At 46.1% G+C, this 20527-nt stretch overlaps 1 protein-coding gene across 4 annotated transcripts in view; it reads right to left on the reverse strand.

The window, feature by feature from the left end:
• Positions 1–18345, reverse strand: part of TBC1D24 (TBC1 domain family member 24) — a 35890-nt gene extending 17545 nt beyond the window's left edge. For 2 of the 4 annotated variants that reach the window (XM_075010943.1, XM_075010942.1), the window contains exons 1-2: positions 15363–15793; positions 2628–3662 (exon numbers count right to left, since the gene is read on the reverse strand). In XM_075010943.1, the coding sequence (XP_074867044.1) occupies positions 2628–3662; positions 15363–15487 (1160 nt within the window). In that variant the 5' untranslated portion in view covers positions 15488–15793. Of the gene's footprint in view, positions 1–2627; positions 3663–15362; positions 15794–18303 lie in introns of those variants that run through there. The other 2 variants (XM_075010944.1, XM_075010945.1) reach the window with 2 other exon arrangements.
• Between the last annotated feature and the right edge of the window lie 2182 nt (positions 18346–20527).

The raw sequence follows: 20527 nt of genomic DNA on the forward strand, positions 1-20527 counted from the left end.
CTTGTTTGCTCTTTCCCACCAGGGAGGAAAGAAGTGAGATACCCAGACTCATGTATTCAGTGCTTTCAGTGTAGTGCATCAAAAGTAGCGGCCTGGATGGAATCCCTGGTTGTTACTGAAGCTTCCCTTGACCGAAGTTACCTCAATGGGTAGAACCCTGAAAAGGGATGCTTAGATTGCCTGACAAGGGAAAGTGCAACACTTTTTAGAGGTGTAAGCAACACAAAACGCCTTGCATCAGTGTCTACGGGAGGGATTAAAAAAAAAAAAAAGATGTTATTAGGATGTAGGAATCAGAGAACAAGGAGCTGAAGAGGAACACCTGCCTTATGAAGAGACGGATGGCTGCATACAAGACCACCATCAAGGCTGATGTCATTTTATAGGCCAAGGTATGACTAAAAGTACATTTCTGACATGACAAATACAGGTCCTTCCAGGGTACTGATTCAATCTCTCTGTTCTGCAGAAGTGGCTCTGAGAAGGTGCACCACTTCGAGGGCTAGGACTACATTACATTCCCCTTTCAGAGGAGGAATGCAAGTGAGGGAGATCGAAAGTGTTAATGAAGCTAATTTGCAGAAGAGACTTTTCTGAAAGCAAAAACAGCCATGCAGATGGAGTTCCTTGAGGGGAAAAAAACCTGTTTTCGAAATAACCCTTCTTCCTATTTTGTTTCAGAAAGAAGGCTTATTTTGAATTTTTTTTTTTTTTTTTTTTTTTTTTTGCGTGAAAGAACCCCATCTACACGGTTGTTTTTGCTTTCAGAAAAGTCTCTTTTGGAAATGAGATTGCACAAGATTAAGCATATGAAGCATGACATTTGTAAATCAGTGCTTCATTTGCCCTTTCAATCTCCCTCATTTGCATTCCTCCTTCGAAAGGGGAATGTAGTGTACACAAGCCTTAATGTGTATCTCCTGATCCCACAGTTTAGAAGAACGTGGAAGATCATCTCTCTGGATTACACCATCCCAGATACTATGCTCACAGGTTTCTGTGGAGAGTTTTCCTTGTGAATGACAGGAGGAGGGCTAATTAAGCTATTGCTCAATACTCCAAATAGTTAGATTCGGAAGAAAAAAAAACACATTTGGGAGAGATTTTCTCCAGTTAAACTGATCGCCTTGGGAGAAAAATGTTATGATGGCAGTGGAATTTCAGGATCTGTTTAAAGTTTACCTAAATACACTTTTACTCATACACCACTTATTTTTCCCAAGCCTTACTTTGTTGGGTTTGAGAAAATATACCAACCATTGAGACAGCTGCCAAGGAAAGTGAGACATGGAGCTGTGCTCCTAGGAATTCCTTATTGTACCTGTCTACAGGGATGAGCTGCTCTCTCAGATAAAGGTGTTACTGTTCTGTATTTCTTCATCAGTCTGAAGTAGCACATCATGTAGTCTAGTGTGGTCAGACAGATATTGGACCAGTCTTCAAGATTCCTGGTTGCCTCTTTCCCATATCGGGTAAGAAAGAAAGGTCCAACTTGTGTCCCAACCATTAGCCGTTCTGTCCATGTCTGGTTTATGCCAAATCTTGTATTTGTAATAATATGTCCACCTATCACTATGCAGACAGACTCTAGGTGTGAACCTTAGCAAGTGTCCTTGGATTTTTATAAGAGGCTTTTTTACTGTAAAGCTCCTTTTCAAATATCAGTTTTAAAGAAAAGATCAATTCTGGTTTGGTTACTCTCAGCTGTACTGAAAGAAAGAAAAACTAAAGTTCACTCAACTGCACTGTTAAGCAGAACAGTCTCACTTTCAGATACTCTGCTTCTGTTGCAATACACTGATGTTCAATGCTGCAATTTTAAATGTACAGTGAAATAAATTATTATATAAAAATCAGTCAAAACCCTGATTTTCTCACTTGTTTAGGTGCTGTCCCTCCCAATATAGTTTTGGTCTCCGACAGCTTTTTTTGGTTCACTATGTTTTAAGTTAAAAAAGCTTGAACGTCTTCAGTGAAGATCTGATTACATCAATAGTTAGAAGGAAACTGCTTCATTTCAGTAGTGGTATAACATTTCACTTACATGTCCTGTTACAATTTCAGCAATGCTCAGACAATTAATGCAAAGATGGCTATTGGTTTACATAGATGCAGCTCCAAATGCTGCCACGTCCCCAGGGAACCCTGAACTCCCTTTCATATTCAAATTTGACACATTAACACGTGGTTTGAACCGGGATGCAAATTTTCTTGGACATTATAGGGGCTCTTTGGCATACTCGGCTCAATCTAATTCTTGACTCCCTCCCCCCGGCCCTCTGCTCTCCAATATGCTCACCTTGATAATTTTTTTCTGATCTGACAACTTTGAATACTGTTTTGGTTCTCTATGCCTTAAATATTGAGTCTGTTCTGGTCTGGCTATGGTCTGAAGAAGTGGGTCTGTCCCACGAAAGCTCACCTAATACATTATTTTGTTAGTCTTTAAAGTGCTACTTGACTGCTTTTTTGTCCCCAGGGAGAATGACTCCTCTAGGATAAGGGAACATCAGTGCCCTGAGCCTTCTAACCGGCCTATCACAGTTGCCTGTCCTGCTCCCTAGAGTGAAAGAGAGGGATGAAGTTGCTGAGCAGGGTTAAGTAAATAGGGGATGTGGGGACCTTACCTCTTCTGTTTGACGGTGATGCCTTTCTGCTGTAGGGCTTTCTCATTGGCCATATGCAGAAGCTGAATCTCCTTCCGGGAAAAAAGGCGTATGGCAAAGGCTTTCTCCAGCAGCTTCTCAGGAGACACCGACTTAGCAATGTCCCTGACGAAAGCTCGAATGTCTTGCTGCACATTATCCGACTCCATGGGCTGCCCAGCTCTCACTCTGTGGAAGACTTTGAGAAGGGCTAATGCAACTCGGTAAAGCACCTTGTAGCCCTCTACCAGGAACACATCAAAAACCCGAGTAACATACACCAAGGGCAGCTCTCCAAACAGCCACCGCTGCCAGTCTGAATATACCTCCAGCACATCCTCCGACACCGCCACCATCAGCTTGTGTGCTGCCTGGCAGTACTTGTTAACCAGGTCTCCAAAGGTCATGCAGGAGGACTCGAAGGCCAGGAATGTCTGGTCAATAAGCCGCTTGGAGGGGTCATTGCAAGCAAGGATGCGACAGACCATCTCGAAGCACTCTGCTTCATCCTTGCTGTAGTGGAGGAGCAGAGCGACCACAGAAGGCAGTGCTGGGCAGAATGATATGTCAGGGAATTGATTTGCAATGCAATAGATAATTTTCCTGACTGCCCCAACGCCCTCTGCATTCAGGCAGTAATTGGGAATCAGACAGTTATCCACAAACTCTGGCAATGGAAGGATGCCAGTGTTCCGCTTACCAATGATCTTCACAACAATGTCCCGGTACACGCTTGCATCTGGTGTCACTGTGCGACATGGGATGTTGCCAATCAGCTTCTGGTAAACTTTGGCTCTCAGGGAGTGGTTCTTGGCCCAATAGCCCTGTCGGGCAAGCTGTTTGAACTCTTGGAAATCTGTACAGATTAGCTCCTTTGAGTCCTGGGTCTGGATGGTGGCATCCATCTTGTCCCAATCCACAAAGCGAGTATAGTCATCCATGGCTACAGAGAATGCTTCTGCAGAAAGACTGAAGAGCGAAGATCTTATCTGGGCTGTAGGGGACTCATACTTTCCCCTGGAAGGGAAAGAAAAGAATGCATAGAGGTTTCTCATAACAGAGCATTTCCCATCCCCTTTATGGCAAACGTTTTCATAGAATCATAGAACACTAGAACTGGAAGGGACCTGAAGAGGTCATCAAGTCCAGTCTCCTTTCCTGCCCTTTGTGGAGCTATGAAGATGCTTCCAACTGTAAGCCAGTTCCCAGATGTAAAAATGGAATTAAAACATTCTAAACAAAAATGTACATCACAGCTGAGTGAAACAAGTGGAAAACTCCCAGAGACATCAGCTTTGGATGAGGTCCCCAGAGTAAGCATACAGATAAACATTGGTGTATACTGGCGTGTGTGTGGGCATGGCTCCATGCACTTTCGTGAACACCTCATGTGCTGCAGGAGCAGAGAAGGGAAGGGAAGCTGGAACTACTAAGCTATCACCTGAGCTAAGGTTTTTGTACATGATCTCCTCCTTAGCAATGATCTGATTGGGGTTCTTGCGCTATCAGGGCCCTGCCCCAGAGCTGCTCAAACTAGGAGTGGCAGAACAATCTGTTTGTTGGATCGGAGAAGAACTGGTGGGGCAGGGGAAGGTCTGTGGCTCTCAATTCACCTGCTCGTCTCTTTGCTCATAACAGCAGTGTGTGCCACATTTGCCAGTGAAATGGCAGACAGCATCTGATCCCCTCTTTCCTCTTGTTCCCACACATGTCCTTAGTACAGTCACTGTCAGAGCAGCTCACGTACAAGGACCCTTGCTCAGGCAATAGCTTAGTGGCTCCAGCTTCACTTCCCTTCTCTGCTCCTGCAGCGTTTGAGACCAAGCAACATCCCTGACAGACTTTTTTAAAATCTATTTCCCCCGGACCTCTAAATGGCCTCCTGAAGGATTGAGCTGATAACCTAGACTTAAAAGGCCAATGCTCAAACCGCTGAGCTATCCCCCCCTCCATGCTGGGCTGAATATGCAGAAACATGTCATGGAGCCAACCATCTTGATTTATAAGGATTTGACAAGCCTGTGCTTAGACTACTGTACTAAGTTCTGTGTATCTCAGCAACAGAAAGAGAGGGGGTTTAGACTGTGATAAAACTGATAGAAGGCAAAAGAGAAAAGCTTAAAAACTATGCAAAGTTTGTCTAAAGGAAAACAGTTGTCTTAATTGTGTCGAGAGTCGGTCAATGTCAAGGAGAGAGAGAATTATTTACCATGCATCAAAGGGAAATGGCAGGAGAACAGAATAAAATTAAAAATTCTTTTTGCTGAATCTCAGAAGAGGTTCCTGAGTTAAATTTATTTGCATTATAAAATAATCAACTACTCTGCCAGAATTATCTGCAGTTGCAAGGGCACCTCCTAGAGGCTTTCTAGGGTTAGCATCTACTACTAAACAGTGTAAATAAGACTGCATGAAAAAAATCTTGTACCCTAAAACTGTGAACTGAATGTGGCTAGCCTCCAAATCGTCATGTGTTCAGCTAATCGATTAGGAGAGCACTGGAGAGACCTTTGAAATTCATTAGTTCTGCCTTTTGCCACATTTTCCATTCCATTAACAGAATTATCTTTATCTGCTTCCTCTGGTTTGCTTGTCATTTGGGCTACTTTCCTTCTACTATCTTTCTTAAAACTGAAGAGAAAGAAAACTCTCTCTCTACCCCTGCAGAAGAGATTAGGACAAACACAAATAAGATTTTTCACTGAAACACTGCATCAAAAATTAAAACTGTTGGGGCAGCAAAGAAAGAGGCTCAGCTTTCTTTGCCCTTTTGGCAATAAGATATCAACTGAAATTGTGCAGGGATGTTGGCGAACGATTAGCTGATACCCAGAGTATAGCAGCACTGCCCTTCTCAGCAGAACTTATTTTGAGATAAGAGGAGATTTCAGCTGAGCTATGCTGGCCAAATTCTACTGCATATGATCGTATTCTGCCTTCCTAGACCTCCCTGCACATGTTTATGAGTTATTCTTCTCTTTTTCTTGAAGAGGTCTTGTATAATATTACTACAGCTTAACAGCTAGCACATTCTGCCCTGCAAAAGGCTGCATTTCCATATGATTCCTGTAGCTTACAATCTATATACAAGTATCAGACAGGTAGCCGTGCTAGTCTGTAGTTTTGAGAACAACAAGAAGTCCTGTGGCACCTTATAGACTAACAGATATTTTGAAACCACCCTCCCACTCATGCATCTGATGAAGTGGGTCTTTGCCCACCAAAGCTTACGCTCCAAAATATCTGTTAGTCTATAAGGTGCCACAGGACTTCTTGTTGTTCTCGAATTTATATACATGGCTTTGGATCGTGGCCCCAGTTCAGCAAAGTGCAGCCTATGTGACTATAACATTAACCTACTGCATCAAAATGTAATATATGAAGAATCTGAACAAAATATGGAGCTGTGAAACTCTCTCACCACTTGAGCAGGACGCAAGAATACTTTGATTTCTACCTCTGAGAATTAACATCTCTTTCATATGGAAAGAATAAGTAGTAAAATATTGATTTAAGTCAAGATCATTCAAATTAATCTCTTTAAGGCGATTCTGCCAGGTGTCAAATATTGTTGGTAATAAATAAAAAATAAGAATTTTTAAAAAAATTCTCAGATGGTTAAACCAACAAATTTAAAGCATTATATTTTTACATCATCAGTCCAGACAATGAGCACAGGGTAATCAGTGTAATTTTTGATTATAACTCATTCCCAGTCAGTTTTACCATCTGGCATTTTAGAACCAACAGCAACTGAAATATCGAGTTGTTACTGCAGGATGTGGTATTTTTTTTTTAAATCCCCATCAAGAAAACACCTGATTTCAGTGTAATTTTAAAAATAATTTAAAATTGATTTCCAGCATTTTTAATTGTTTAAAAAACAAAATCATACTATTTTGACCTGATACTGCCTCTTTAATAAGCCTGACATGCTAAGAAGAGTAATGTGGATACCTTTGTTCTGTATTCTGTTTAAAGATCTTGTCAATTCCCTATTAAATGATGGTGTTACAGTTATGAAGTTTGCCAAAGCTGACACTTCACCTACATCTTGTACACTTGTGGCATAACAAGGAACCACGGTTAATCTACATCCATCTAAAAGCAGCAGAACTTTCACTGGAAGCAAACAATTGCCTCTTTACCCCCAAACATCTTGCATCCTAATTTGTACTCTGCTAACATTGCTAGATGCCCATCAAATGAAGCTGCCGCACATATTTTTATGAACATTTTATGTGACATGCTAACAGAAAGAAAACAGACTATTTTCTCCTCCAGATGAAGACCGCTAGCCAACCTCCTGATTCAGCAATGCAGAGCTATTCCCACACTTTCACTGACTTTATATTTAGTTACATTTCCTTGTCACTCACTGCAGTATTATTAACCTCTGTCTCCTTTTTGTCCGTGGTACACTCATATTTGAGTAGAGTTTACATGTCAAGATTATCACATCTATTCCTTCAAATGTGATTGGCTATTAATTTTTCCCCTCCATTAAAAAGAAAACAAACACCATCCCCGCAACTTTGAATAGACATAACTTCACATTCTCCAAGAGCAGTGAGCCATAACTGAAGTGTTGAAGTTTTATACACCAAGGGGTCTGTGACTGGGAATGCAGCAATTTCCTATCGGTACAAAAGTCCATAGAAGAAATGAAGGTCAGCTGATACACACTAGTGCCCTTATTCCTTCAACATGTGCAATCTCTGCTCTGCTTTCTCCTCCAACTCCTACATTTGTAGCAGCTGATTTTACTAGATAATACTCCCAACACATAAATTTGGAACAATACAGAGTCAACAGAAATCAACATACCCTAACCCAAAGAGGATTTTCTTTAGCAAACACAAGATGCCTACAATTTTAGCTAGAGCCTTTAAGTGAGTATGCAGATATTTACCCCACAGGAAAAGCTGAACATACCACACTAACACTGGAATCAACTTCTACACAGGAGATTTATCAGAATGGTTTCTTTCAAGGGTAGTGAACAGAGTTCAATGAACTGTCTCAATGAAGTTAAAGGTAATTTGCTCTTTGCGAATTGCCCCACGCTTTGTGTACAGCAGCACCAGCTCTCTCTGCTTAAACTGGGCTTCTGATCCAGCATCCTGAGTGTAGATGCAAGTAGTACCCTAATGCTAATTTATACAGTGACACCAAGAGCTGTGTGATTGCGTTCTGCTCTGGTTTCCCTCATACCTTGGGGACAAAATTGTTTAAAATCTGGGCGGCCCAGCACGAACTCAAATAGCTACTCTCCATATCTCACTCTTACAGCTGCATAAGGGGCCATGGATGACAATGCTTAGTATGAGAAGTTGGTTCATGAGTTTTTACCACGTCCCTTGGGACAGCATGCAGGGCTTCACACAAAGGATACTGATGGGAAACTGGTATTAGGACTCTATGCTTCAATTTTTAAGGCTGCATAAATGTCACCTTAATGTGATCCAACTATAATGCATTTAATTACCATCAAATGCACACAAACAACAGGAGTTATTTAATTCTTCAGTGGTCCAGAGAGAACTGACACTACAGATTTCTTAAGGAAACAGTTTCTTTTTTAGGGCTTGTCTACACTCAGTGGAGGGTTGACACTGCAGCGGTCAGTCTTACGGAGTTCAATTTAGCATGTCTGCTAGGAATGCGCCAAATCAAACTCAGTGGGCATCCCTCCCATTGTTGGTATTCCTGCTCCTTGTGAGGAGTAAAGGAAGTTAACAGGAGCATTTACTCCCATTGACCTCCTGCAGCGGAGACAGTGTGGAAGCACAAATTAAGGTATGTTGAGTTCAGCTACATAATTAATATAGCTGGAGTTGCATATCTTAATTCAATTTTCTCCATTAGTGTAGACCTGGCCTTAGAAAGTGTAGGATCATTTCCAAAAATCTCTCAAACTGATGAAGCACATATGAACCATATACAGCCAAACTGCACATAGAACCAAATCCAAGATTCCAAATGTTCATGATTCTTAAAGTCAGAATCAGCACATATGTTCTGACGTAAGTCATCGCGTTTACAACAAATACAAAGTAATGCGCGTTGGCAAAGAAAACTAAAGCTATTCATCCACCTTACGCAGCTCTAGATTAATTGTAACGACTCAAGTAGTAGATTTGGGAGTCACTGCAGACAGCTGAATGTATGTAGCATCAATCTGTGCTAGTTTGTGTTTATTTGCTTGGTAATCTGATCTGCTTGGTATTCCTTATAATCACTTACAATATATGTTTCGTCGTTAATACATTTGTTTTTGCTCTTCCTAAAACCACTGGGAGTGACCGTCCTATCCCGGGTCAGAAAGCTGCTGTATATATCCTTTCTACATTGAGAGAGGAGCCAATTTCATGAGCTTACAACAGCAATGGGCAACCAAGGCTGGCAAGTGAGCCGCACGCATGGCCCTCCATCTCTGCAAATTGAAATTGGGAGTACATATTAACATGATCCCGAGAATAAAATTAAATACTTTGCACTTGATTCCCCTTTGTTATCATGCCTTTTTAACACTAAGGAAACATTACTAGGGGGCAAATTAAATTGCTGTCAAAAGTAACAAAGAAGTGGAGGGAGTGCACAGCTCTCACAATGTTGTGTGGAGTCCGCATGCACCTCACACCTACTTGCCCTTGCTTTCAATGCCTGTCACTTCTCATTTTGCTAGGGGCTGCTTAACCGTCCCCTCTGCTGCAGACCCCATCCCCACTCCAAGCCCTTCCCTTCAACTTCCACCTGCTTTTGCCTGCCTCCTCCCCAAGTGGACCCTCATCCCTTTTCCTCTCCTTCTCTCCCTGCCAACATTTCCAGAGTGCTGTGAATCAGCTGATTCATGCACTGTCCCCACCCCGACCCCTCCATCCATAAACTGATTGACAGTGCTCCAGACGTGCTGGGAAGGAGGGGGAAAGAGGACGTAAGTGCAGGGCCCAAAGAACACAAGAGGTGCAGAAGAAACGGGGGTGTGTGTGTGTGTGTGTGTGTGTGTGTGTGTGTGTGTGTGTGTGTGTGTGTGTGTGTGTGTGTGTGTGTGTGTGTGTGTGTGTGTGTGTGTGTGTGCGTGCGCGTACACACGTGTGCTCGGGCCACGCAAAGAACCCCACAGGGCTGCGAGTGACTCACTACTGACTTAGAATGTACAGCAGAAGTCTGAAATTCAATTTACCTTAGAGCCAGTGCCAACCCTCAAATCCTCCTAGCACTTTTCTGGGTATTCCACATCTGACAGGGCTTGGGGGAAGGCAGAGGTCTCTGCATCCTCCCCCTGCCTCCACCAGCAGCAGCAGCAGTGGGGCTAGAGTGACTTCTGGCTGCTAGCTCTGTACTTCTTCTGGCATGTCCCTGTGGCCCTGGAGAGGCGTGTGCAGAGTGACCAGGCTGGCCTCAGATATGGCAGTGGAGCAGAGCAGAGGCTGCTCCATTGCTCAGCTTCCCCACTGCTGCAGTAGTGTGGCCTGATGCTGCTGTGTACCAGCTTCCCGGCATCCTGCTAATCCCTGAGGCTGCATTCCTGGGGGAGGGGGCTTGAAGGAACGGGTACAATGGGGAAGAGGGCAGAGCAGAGGAGGGAAAAGACAGGGTGGAGATGGAGCAAGGGCTGGGCCTGGGGGAAGGGTAGAGAATCACTCCCCTGGGTTGCAGGGATTCATTCACATGCTGGCAGTGTCACATGGGCAGACTGGGAAACTGCTCAAGCTGTGTAAGTTTGACACTGTACTGTACAGGTATTTGTGCAGTGCATGATGCTATAGTTTTGGATTTATATCCCAGGGGGTTGTGTGCCTTAGGAACTTGGGAGATGCCCTTGCTGAGCCTCCCCAAGCAGAGCTGATCATGATGCCTGCATACATGCTGGTGAAAGTGCAGGCTGAACCCTAGAGGGGTGGGTAACTTGTCCTAGGTGTGAGAGGAAACCCCAGCTGATAGGTAAGGGGGTTCAGTGTACCCCAGTTCCACCTGGCAGCCCAGGGGTAACCTGGTGCAGACATATCCACACACTAAGTTAAATTGTTCTTCAGTTTGTGTATTTTCTAGGAAACCCACTAACAGAATGATCTGCCTCCCTTTTGCTTTTGTCTCTGAAATCTCTTCTTCCTAGGGCAGTGATTCTGAATTTTCTGGCAGGTTTCTAAGGGTCAGCTCTCTTTCTAACTACTCCAGAGCAAATAAGCAAAGAGAAAAGCTAATTACACCTACTGGTTTAAGCAACACAGCCTAGAGAACAACAAACGTGGTGTTGCAAGGTCCAAGAGCATGAAACTTCCACATAGCGCTCTCATATCTGGTAAGTAATCCAGAACATGAGGGCTACGTCTATACTACAACCATCTGTCTATAGAAGTTACTGTTGGAAGAGATGTTCTGACAAAACTTCTGTTGACAGATCGCATCTACACATAAAAGCGGATCAATCTTTTGATCCCCTCTGTCAACAAAAGGGCCCCCCCGGCGCGTCTACATGGCTCTTTTGTTGATAGTTCCTGTCAACAAAACACAGTCTGTGTGTAGCTGCTCCACAAGTTTTGATGACAAAACCCCAGTTTTGCCTACGAAACTCTCTAGTGTAGAGGTAGCCTAGGTGACTCTACTGCTGCACACCACCAGCACATACTCTGATCAATATTATGTGATCCAAACAAGTCAATCATCAGTGAAACACAATTAGCCACACCCGTTTTTACATTAGCGCAGTCGTATAATCAGCTCAGACAAATGCAAAAATATTGCTTGGCTGTAGACTAGAAATTCTTTAGTGAAACTGTGAATGCACCATTACCAAGAAGGTGGGAAATTGTTGAGCGAATGGACCAGGACATTATAATAGAACTTACCAGTTCAAGTACATAGAAGATTGTTACAAGGAAGAGGGAGAAAAATCATTCCTCTTAATCTCTGAGGAATGGAATAGATTCAGTTGGAAGTTTAGGTTGGAATTCAGGAAACACTTCCTATCAGATTGGTTAAACACTGGAATAAATTGCAAAAGGAGATTGTCTAACCTGCTCTTAAAAATCTCCAGTGATGGAGATTGCAGAAACAATTGTCAGGCATGGGCAAACTTTTTGGACCGAGGGCCACATCGGCTGGGGAAACAGCATGGAAGACCAGGTAGATAAGGCTGGAGGAGGCTGTGCCTCCTCAACCAGCAAGGTGTGGCAATGTCCCATCCAAACCCGCCCTGACCCTGCAGGGCCCCTCATGACCTATCCAAAATCCACCCCCCGACCACGCTATCTGCAGCATCAGAACTAGTGGTGTGCCAACTGTGTCGTCCAGGCAAAGGGGGAACTGAGGCTGTGGGTGGGGCACAAGATGTGGAGGGACTGGGACTAGCCTCCCTGGGCTGTCTGTTCACCAGCTTGTGCACTGCCCAGCAGTTGGGCTGACTCCTAAACCAAAGCCATGGCCTGGATGGGTCTCTTAAGCCTGCCTTGCAGCAATTTAAGCCCATTGCTTCTTGCCCTATCATTAGAGGTTAAGGAGAATAATTTTGTTCTCTCCTCCTTCCAACACCTTTTCAGGTACTTAAAAACTGTTATGTTCCCTTAAGTAATTTCTTTTCCAACCTAAACAACCCAGTTCTTTAACTTATCCCTCATAAGCCATCTTATTTTTTTTCCTCTTTTCTGGACCTTCTTCAATTAGTCCACTTCCTTCTTGAAATGTGGTACCCAGAACAGGACACAATATTCCAGCTGAGGCATAACCAGTGCAGAGTACAGCAAAATTACTTCTCATGTCTTTCTCATAGCACTCCTGTTTATGAATCCCAGAATGATATTTGCTTTTTTTTCCCCCTCTCCCCTCCTCAACAAGTTTGCAGCTGGTATCAAGCTGGAAGGAATTGCAAGTGTTTTGGAGAATAGAATTATAGTTCACATTTGACTCATTTATTTTAGCTCATGGTCCATGACCCTTAGATCCCTTTCCACAGAACTCACTTTCTAGACAGTCACTTCCCATTTTGTACGTGTAAAACTGATTGTTCCTTCCTAAGTGGAATAATTTGCATTTGTCCTTATTGAATTTCTTCCTATATACCTTAGACCATTTCTCCAGTTTGTCTAGATCATTTTGAACTATACTTCTATTCTCCAAAACACTTGCAACTCCTTCCAGCTTGATATCAGCTGCAAACTTTATAAGCATACTCTCTGGCTATGGTTACACTGAAGCGATCTGTCAACAGAAGTCACTGTCGGAAGAGGTTTCCCAACAATACTTCTGTTGACAGAGTGCGACCACATAAAAGCCAATTGGAAGAGTGCTTGGCTTTGCTGACAGAGCAGCCAGACTGCCTGGTTGCTCTCTTCACAAAACAGGCACCCAGAAGCACAGCAGACAGGGTTGCCCATTGTTCTGGATGCCCGTCTGTTGAGAAAAGGCCCCCAGAGCTTCCATGCAGCTTTTTTGTTGACAGCGTTATGCCTCATGGCTGAAAGCAGAACGCTGCTGGCCAAAGCACTGAGTTTTGTTGACAAACTGTTGATAAAACACATTTTGTGGGTGGACATTCTACCATTTTTGTCAACAAAACTGGGGTTTTGTTAGCAAAACTTGCTCATGTAACTGTAGCCTCTATGTACAGTCCTGTCTTACCACTATTCAATCTTTTTTGCTAAATTTTAGCTTGATATGAACTGAGGCAGTATTGTATACAAATTTAACTTATGGCATCCACCAATGGAAAGTGGTTACATTTTGGACAATGTTATTGGCAATGAAACACACAACCTCTCTACCTACGATAGCACTAACTCACAGACACAACAAATCTCAAAATAATCTCATTCCTCCTCCCAGTGAGAGATTTCATACAACATATAGCTTAACTGAATATTACGAAGAATGCATTACTTTTACAAAGCACATTAAATTAACAATATTCAAAATTATATCAAAATAAACTGTGTTTGATAAAAGATATTTTATTCATTTATTTGGACTAATAGCATACTATACTTTTACTTTTTATTATATTATCAAATTTTGGAAATTAGCAAGAAAGTTAATACAAAATACTTTATCTAGTTAATAGTGTAATTTAGCAAAATTCTAGAATAGTTTTGAAATCCTAACATCTGTTTTATTTTTATGGTTTGTTCTTGTTGTTCTTACTCATGTCACATGTAGGCCTGTTTCCCCCTTACACATAATCAGATATTGTGAAAAATGTTTACCAGTGAAACAGTCCTGACAAAAAAAAAAATCACTGCCTGTACTTAATTGGTAACTCATGATTTGAATCCACCTCTATTAAATATGAACTTGAATGGACGTTTTGAAGACACTGTTGTAACTGAGGAGGTAGGAATCAAACATAACTCCAAAGCTACCCTTGGGTTAATTTTTGGAGCCTGGATTATTTTTATTCCTACTTTGCAGGGTGGATAAAAATCAATGATAAGAAAAAAAAATTGGATTTTTTTAAAATTTAAATTGTATTTTTAATTTTTTAAAAGATCAATAACATACTAAATTTCTCATTCAAAATTAATTTCTGTTTCTTGGGAAATTAAAAAGGCACATGTGCAAAGAAAGACACAAGCTGGATAGGACTGGTTTTGTTCTGTGTTTATGTGGTGATGGACCTTGGCCAAGCGCAGCAGAGTAGTTAGTTAAAACATTCTCTTAAAGACAGAGAGAAAATGTATAGGAAAGGACGGAGGCAGCAAAATAGTGGTGTGGACTAGATAGAACAAGGGAAGACATTTAGCACGCACACACGTTCCTGTATTCTCTGATGGCACAGAAAAAACTGTTATGGCTTCTAGGCATAGGAGACCCTATCTGGGACTATTTTGAAGATAATCATTCCTAGGGTAAAAAAAGGAAAACCTGCCAAGTATAAGCACTGCAAGAAGATGCTTCAGAGCCTAGCTGCAAGAATGAAACATTGTAAGAAAAACTGCTTATTAGGAGAAAATGATGTGGATATGGCTGAGTGGATCAACTGGTTAGTAACTTAAATAATTCACTCTGCAATGCATCATTTTTCAAGACTCTCTAGGGCTGTGTCTACATGAACCATGCACCGATATGCTAATGAGGCATGGAAAATTTGCATCTGTACCTCATTAGCATCTTCCAGATAGCTCATTAGCATGCCACTTCTTCTGGAAGAAGCTGCATGTATAGACACAGTCTCTGTGCCTTTTAATATAGGTGTGATTTGACAGGTAAAATTCTGACACTGTTTGCTGTGTTGCATGTTGCTAGAAAAATGTTTCGCTTAGCTAAGCCTTATGTCTTGTTTAATTAGTTAACCAGTTTTAGACTATCAATCAAATACACAGTAAGAAAGCTGCAATAAAAGAAATCTAGAGTTATCATTCGCCCGTCATTTTTTATTTTATATTCTGTTAACACAAGCCCCTTATTTTGGAACATCATAGCCACAGGCCTTAACGTGGCTGTTATAAATCTATTCCCTATGTTACTTCAGCATAACACAGCTTTTCCAAGGGAACCCCATTCTGTACTTGTTTTCTTAACAACTGGACTTACCAGTGAATTCAATAGGGCTCATCAAGAAGAATCATAATTGGTTAACACTCTTTAGGGGCAACTTCTCCTCAACCAACATTCACACCTCCCCATCAGCTACATCAAATGGCCACAACCACCCTGACTGATCACACTAATTTACAATGGAGGGTGACTCTTTTGCAGTAATTTTCTTACATATATACCTACCTTTGTCTTTCCTCTTCATTCAACCTGTTAAAGTGGGTTTTACCCACAAAAGCATATGTTCTTATAAATCCATTAGTCTTTAAGGTGTTACAGGACTCCTTGTTTTTACAAACACAGGCTAACATGGTTACCCTTCTGAGACTTTCCAAAATTAAGCACAGACATAGCTTTTTTGATAAAAAATTATTGTTTTAAATATAGTTGTGATTTAAATTGAAACCACCTAAATTTAAACCAACCCACTCTGCTACTTTGTATACACTCTTGTACAATCAAGGTGGAGTTTTTACTAGATTTAAAACAAACATCTTTAAAAATAACAAACACTTCAATACTGTTTACACAATGCAGTTCCCATAATCTACAGGATAACTGACATTTTAATCCAACAGCAAACAGTTTGCCACACTAAACTCCACATCACATGCATAAAAAAACCAGACAGGTACTTCAGATTTAAACCCATGTGTGTCACTTGTGTTTCCAAAACAGCCACTCAGTAACCACTAACAATTCAGATTGCTTATAGTGTCAATATCCATGGCAATTTAATAGAGAGGCAGCAGCCAGCACTGCCTGGGCCTATACCATCTAGATACCAGGCAGGTTCCCCAACCTTCCCCTACTTTCCCCAGGTACTCAAAGTTTCCCCACCCTGCCCCCCCTTAACACCTCCTGCCCTGCATCACTCAGACTAAAGGCCTTTCCTCAGCCTCCTCCTGTCTCCCCAATACCTAGGAGCACTCTGCCTCTCAGGACACCATTTCCCATCTTCCAGTGATTCCCTGTGTGCCATGTCACTAGTCACAGTGAAATCCCAAGCAGCACCTCCAGTGCCACTGAACCCCGCTGCTCTGCTTCATGCATGTACCTGTACCCCCAGTCTGTTCACACCCCCCATGCTGTACATGGCCTCCCATACCGTTTCTCTGTTCCCACATGGTATTTCCCCTCCCCTTACCGCACCCCAGCCCATTCAACTTCATGTCACACCCTTCCAACTATGCCCCACCCCACCTGCTCCCAAGGGGCAACAGGCTGCTCCTCCATGCTGTGACTCCACCCTATCCCAGCCCTCCATTGCTCCCCCACAGCTCCCACTGCCACACCCCCCTCTGCCCCCCCCCTGACAGCCCCCAAAAGGTGCACCCCACAGATCTCCCACCCTGCCCCAGCCCTCCTGTCTGCCCCCAGCTCCCACTGCTACACCCCCTATCCTCCCGCTCTATGATAGCCCCCAAAGGGGCACCCCACAGCCCTCTCACCCTGCCACAGCCCTCCCGGCTGCCCCCCAGCTCCCACAGCTATATGCCCTAACCCCCCGGTCTATGACAGCCCCCAAAGGGGCACCCCACAGATCTCTGACCCCGTCCCAGCCCTCCCGGCTGCCCCCCAGATCCCACTGCTACATCCCCTATTCCCCCGCTCTATGACAGCCCCCAAGGGGCACCCCACAGATCTCCCACCCTGCCCCAGCCCTCCCGGCTGCCCCCCAGCTCCCAGTGTTATGTTCCCCATTCCCCCGCTCTATGACAGACCCCAAAGGGGACCCCACAGATCTCCCACCCTGCCCCAGCCCTCCTGTCTGCCCCCAGCTCCCACTGCTACACCCCCTATCCCCCCGCTCTATGACAGCCCCCAAAGGGGACCCCACAGATCTCTCACCCTGCCCCAGCCCTCCCGGCTGCCCCACAGTTTCCACTGCTACATCCCCCATTCCCCCGCTCTATGACAGCCCCCAAAGGGGCACCCCACAGATCTCCCACCCTGCCCCAGCCCTCCTGGCTGCCACCCAGCTCCCACTGCTACGTCCTCTATTCCCCCACTCTATGACAGCCCCCAATGGGGCACCCCACAGATCTCCCACCCCATCCCAGCCCTCCTGGCTGCCCCCCAGCTCCCACTGCTACGTCCTCTATTCCCCCGCTCTATGACAGCCCCCAAAGGGGCACCCCACAGATCTCCCACCCCATCCCAGCCCTCCTGGCTGCCCCCCAGCTCCCAGTGTTATGTTCCCCATTCCCCCGCTCTATGACAGCCCCCAAAGGGGCACCCCACAGATCTCTGACCCCGTCCCAGCCCTCCCGGCTGCCCCCCAGCTCCCACTGCTACATCCCCTATTCCCCCGCTCTATGACAGCCCCCAAGGGGCATCCCACAGATCTCCCACCCTGCCCCAGCCCTCCTGGCTGCCCCCCAGCTCCCAGTGTTATGTTCCCCATTCCCCCGCTCTATGACAGCCCCCAAAGGGGACCCCACAGATCTCCCACCCTGCCCCAGCCCTCCCAGCTGCCCCCCAGCTCCCACTGCTACGTCCCCTATCCCCCCGCTCTATGACAGCCCCCAAAGGGGCACCCCACAGATCTCCCACCCTGCCCCAGCCCTCCCGGCTGCCCCCAGCTCCCACTGCTACATCCCCTATTCCCCCGCTCTATGACAGCCCCCAAGGGGCACCCCACAGATCTCCCATCCTGCCCCAGCCCTCCTGGCTTCCCCCAGATCCCACTGCTACGTCCTCTATTCCCCCACTCTATGACAGCCCCCAAGGGGCACCCCACAGATCTCCCACCCTGCCCCAGCCCTCCCGGCTGCCCCCAGATCCCACTGCTACATCCCCTATTCCCCCGCTCTATGACAGCCCCCAAGGGGCACCCCACAGATCTCTGACCCCGCCCCAGCCCTCCCGGCTGCCCCCCCAGCTCCCACTGCTACATCCCCTATTCCCCCACTCTATGACAGCCCCCAAGGGGCACCCCACAGATCTCCCACCCTGCCCCAGCCCTCCCGGCTGCCCCCAGATCCCACTGCTACATCCCCTATTCCCCCGCTCTATGACAGCCCCCAAGGGGCACCCCACAGATCTCTGACCCCGCCCCAGCCCTCCCGGCTGCCCCCCCAGCCCCGCCCGTTAGCTCCTCCTGGCGCCCCCCACACTGCCTCACCCGCCCAGGTCTCAGCCGCTCCCGCTGACCGACCGACTGACTGACAGACCCGCGCAGGCGCAGACGGTCGCGCCCGCTGAGGGCCGAGGAGCCGGCCGGGCGCATGCGCGAGGGGATAGGCCTCCTTGCCACCCCTTGGGGCAGGCCGCCGCAGGGCCGTTTTCTTAACGCGCGGGAGAGGCACGAGCCCCTCCCCTCGTCATTCGGCAGGGCGGAGCCAGAGGGAGCGTGGCGCTCTGACAGGCAGGGCTCCCCACCAGTAGAAAGGCCTATTTTCCAACCCCACGCAACGGAACACCTAGCCCCGCCCCTCCCTGAGGCCACCCCCCCACGCGCGCCCCAGTCCTTCGCCCCCCGCCTGCTCTCTGCCGCGGGGAGGGGAGCGGAGCGGAGCGGGGGCGTTGGCCCCTCACGCAGGGTGGCGCGTTCAGCCCGGCGGGGGCCGTTTCGGGGCCTGACACGCAGGTTGGAAAAAGAAGGGCTCTGTCAGGGCCGGTGCTCGCCCCCGGGGGGCGGGGCGGGGCGGGGCGGGGCGGCGCGTCGCGCTCTGCGGGAGGGAGGGAGGCCTGGGCTGCCCCCCAGGGATTTGTTAAGGGTGGAGCAGGTGCGGGGCTGGGGCGCACCGGGGCGCAGGAGGTCGTGCAGGGTGGGGGGCACCGGGTAGCGCTGCGCACTGCAGCCCACGCGGGGTGAGCGTAACTAGTAAACCTGTAACATCCCTAGGCAGGGGAGTGGGGCCGATGCTTGGGGCAGGGCAGTGTGGGCCCCGCGTCGCACCCCCTGTGCTTTATGGGAAAGGACTTACGAATGTGCATAATCTGAAGACGCTTTGGACAGAATTCTTCAAGGGACGCGCCAGTTTTAGCATCACGGTGTGCTGAGCGCGGAGATCCCACGCGTGCGCCTGCCGTTCTTCCCTGCGAAGTTAAAAATGTGATGCGTGGATCTGTTTGCATTTCTAAGTGTTGACGCTTCATGGCTCTTTGGGCAAATCAACATCTTGTTTGTCCTGTAAAGCCAACTTGTGGTTGGTCCTAGAAAGACGTGTGTCCAGGATCGTGATGCTGAAATCCCATTTGGATCTGTTGCTTTTCTGCTAGAAGTGAGAAAAGCTTGAACTGAACACAAAGGCCACATCGACCCTACAGTGATCTCCCCAAATACAATATTCTGGAAGATAGTCTTCCGGAAGATCACTTCTACACATAAAAAAGCAGATTGAAGAACAATGGGCTCTTTCAAAAGAGAGCTTCCACACGGTCCCTGCTCTTTCGAAAGAATTGGCCAGGGATCAAAATATCCAGCACACTGAGGATCACTCTTTTGAGAGGAGGGCCTTTGGGGTGTCCACACATGCTTTTTTCCAAAATAATCCTTCGTAAAGGGGTGCTCTTCCTGATCCATGAGCAGAAGGTGGCTTCCAGAAGAAGAGCTGCGTTCTTTGGATTTCTGATCGAAAGAGCACATTTTGCATGTAGACACACCACGTGTTCTTTCGGAAGAGGGCCTTATTTTCTGGGAGGACTTCCTATTGTAGATGCAGCCGAAGAATTCCTGCCTCATGCAAAAGGCATGGAGGGTGGATGTGGGGGCAGGGAACAGGCAACGAGGCAGTTGCCAGATACCAGGAAACCCCCTTTTACCACCTAAGATGCCTGCTGGAGGCATCTGAGATTGAACAGGAGGATTGGGCCTGGGCAAGCTGGCTGCTTAGTTTGCGAAAGTGATGTTTAGATTAACTGTTTAGAGTCAGAATTTGCATGAAACAAGTCTCTTAGTAGGTTAGAATTAGCTGGCATTCTCTTGTTCATTCTAACGTCGTAACTTACTTTGATCTAGCGGTTTTCATTTGCAATCACTTAAATTTTACTTAATAAAAATAGATGATCAGGTTGAGTGTAAATAATTGTTACCTGGGGGTGGAGGCAGTGACCAACCACTGTGCCTATTGCTCTTCCATTGATAAAGGAGGTAGACATCCTTCTCTGTATAAAACATATTTGAGGGTTTGACCCCTTTTGTTTGTTGGTTTCCTGGGCGCTGAGCCCTCCCAGAGCAGAACTGGTTCAATGTCTGTGTTGCTTTGTGTGGGGCGAGGGTGGTAACCCCAATTTGGTATCTTGCCTGGGGGAGATTAGGGCCTGTGGCCCAGCAGGACAGGGTGGTGGAGAGCCCAGAGGGCAGGAAGGGAAGAGTGAAGGATCGCTAAAATTCCTCCAGCACA

Source organism: Carettochelys insculpta, chromosome 16 (genome assembly GCF_033958435.1).
Source record: "Carettochelys insculpta isolate YL-2023 chromosome 16, ASM3395843v1, whole genome shotgun sequence".
Taxonomy (NCBI): Eukaryota; Metazoa; Chordata; order Testudines; family Carettochelyidae; genus Carettochelys; species Carettochelys insculpta.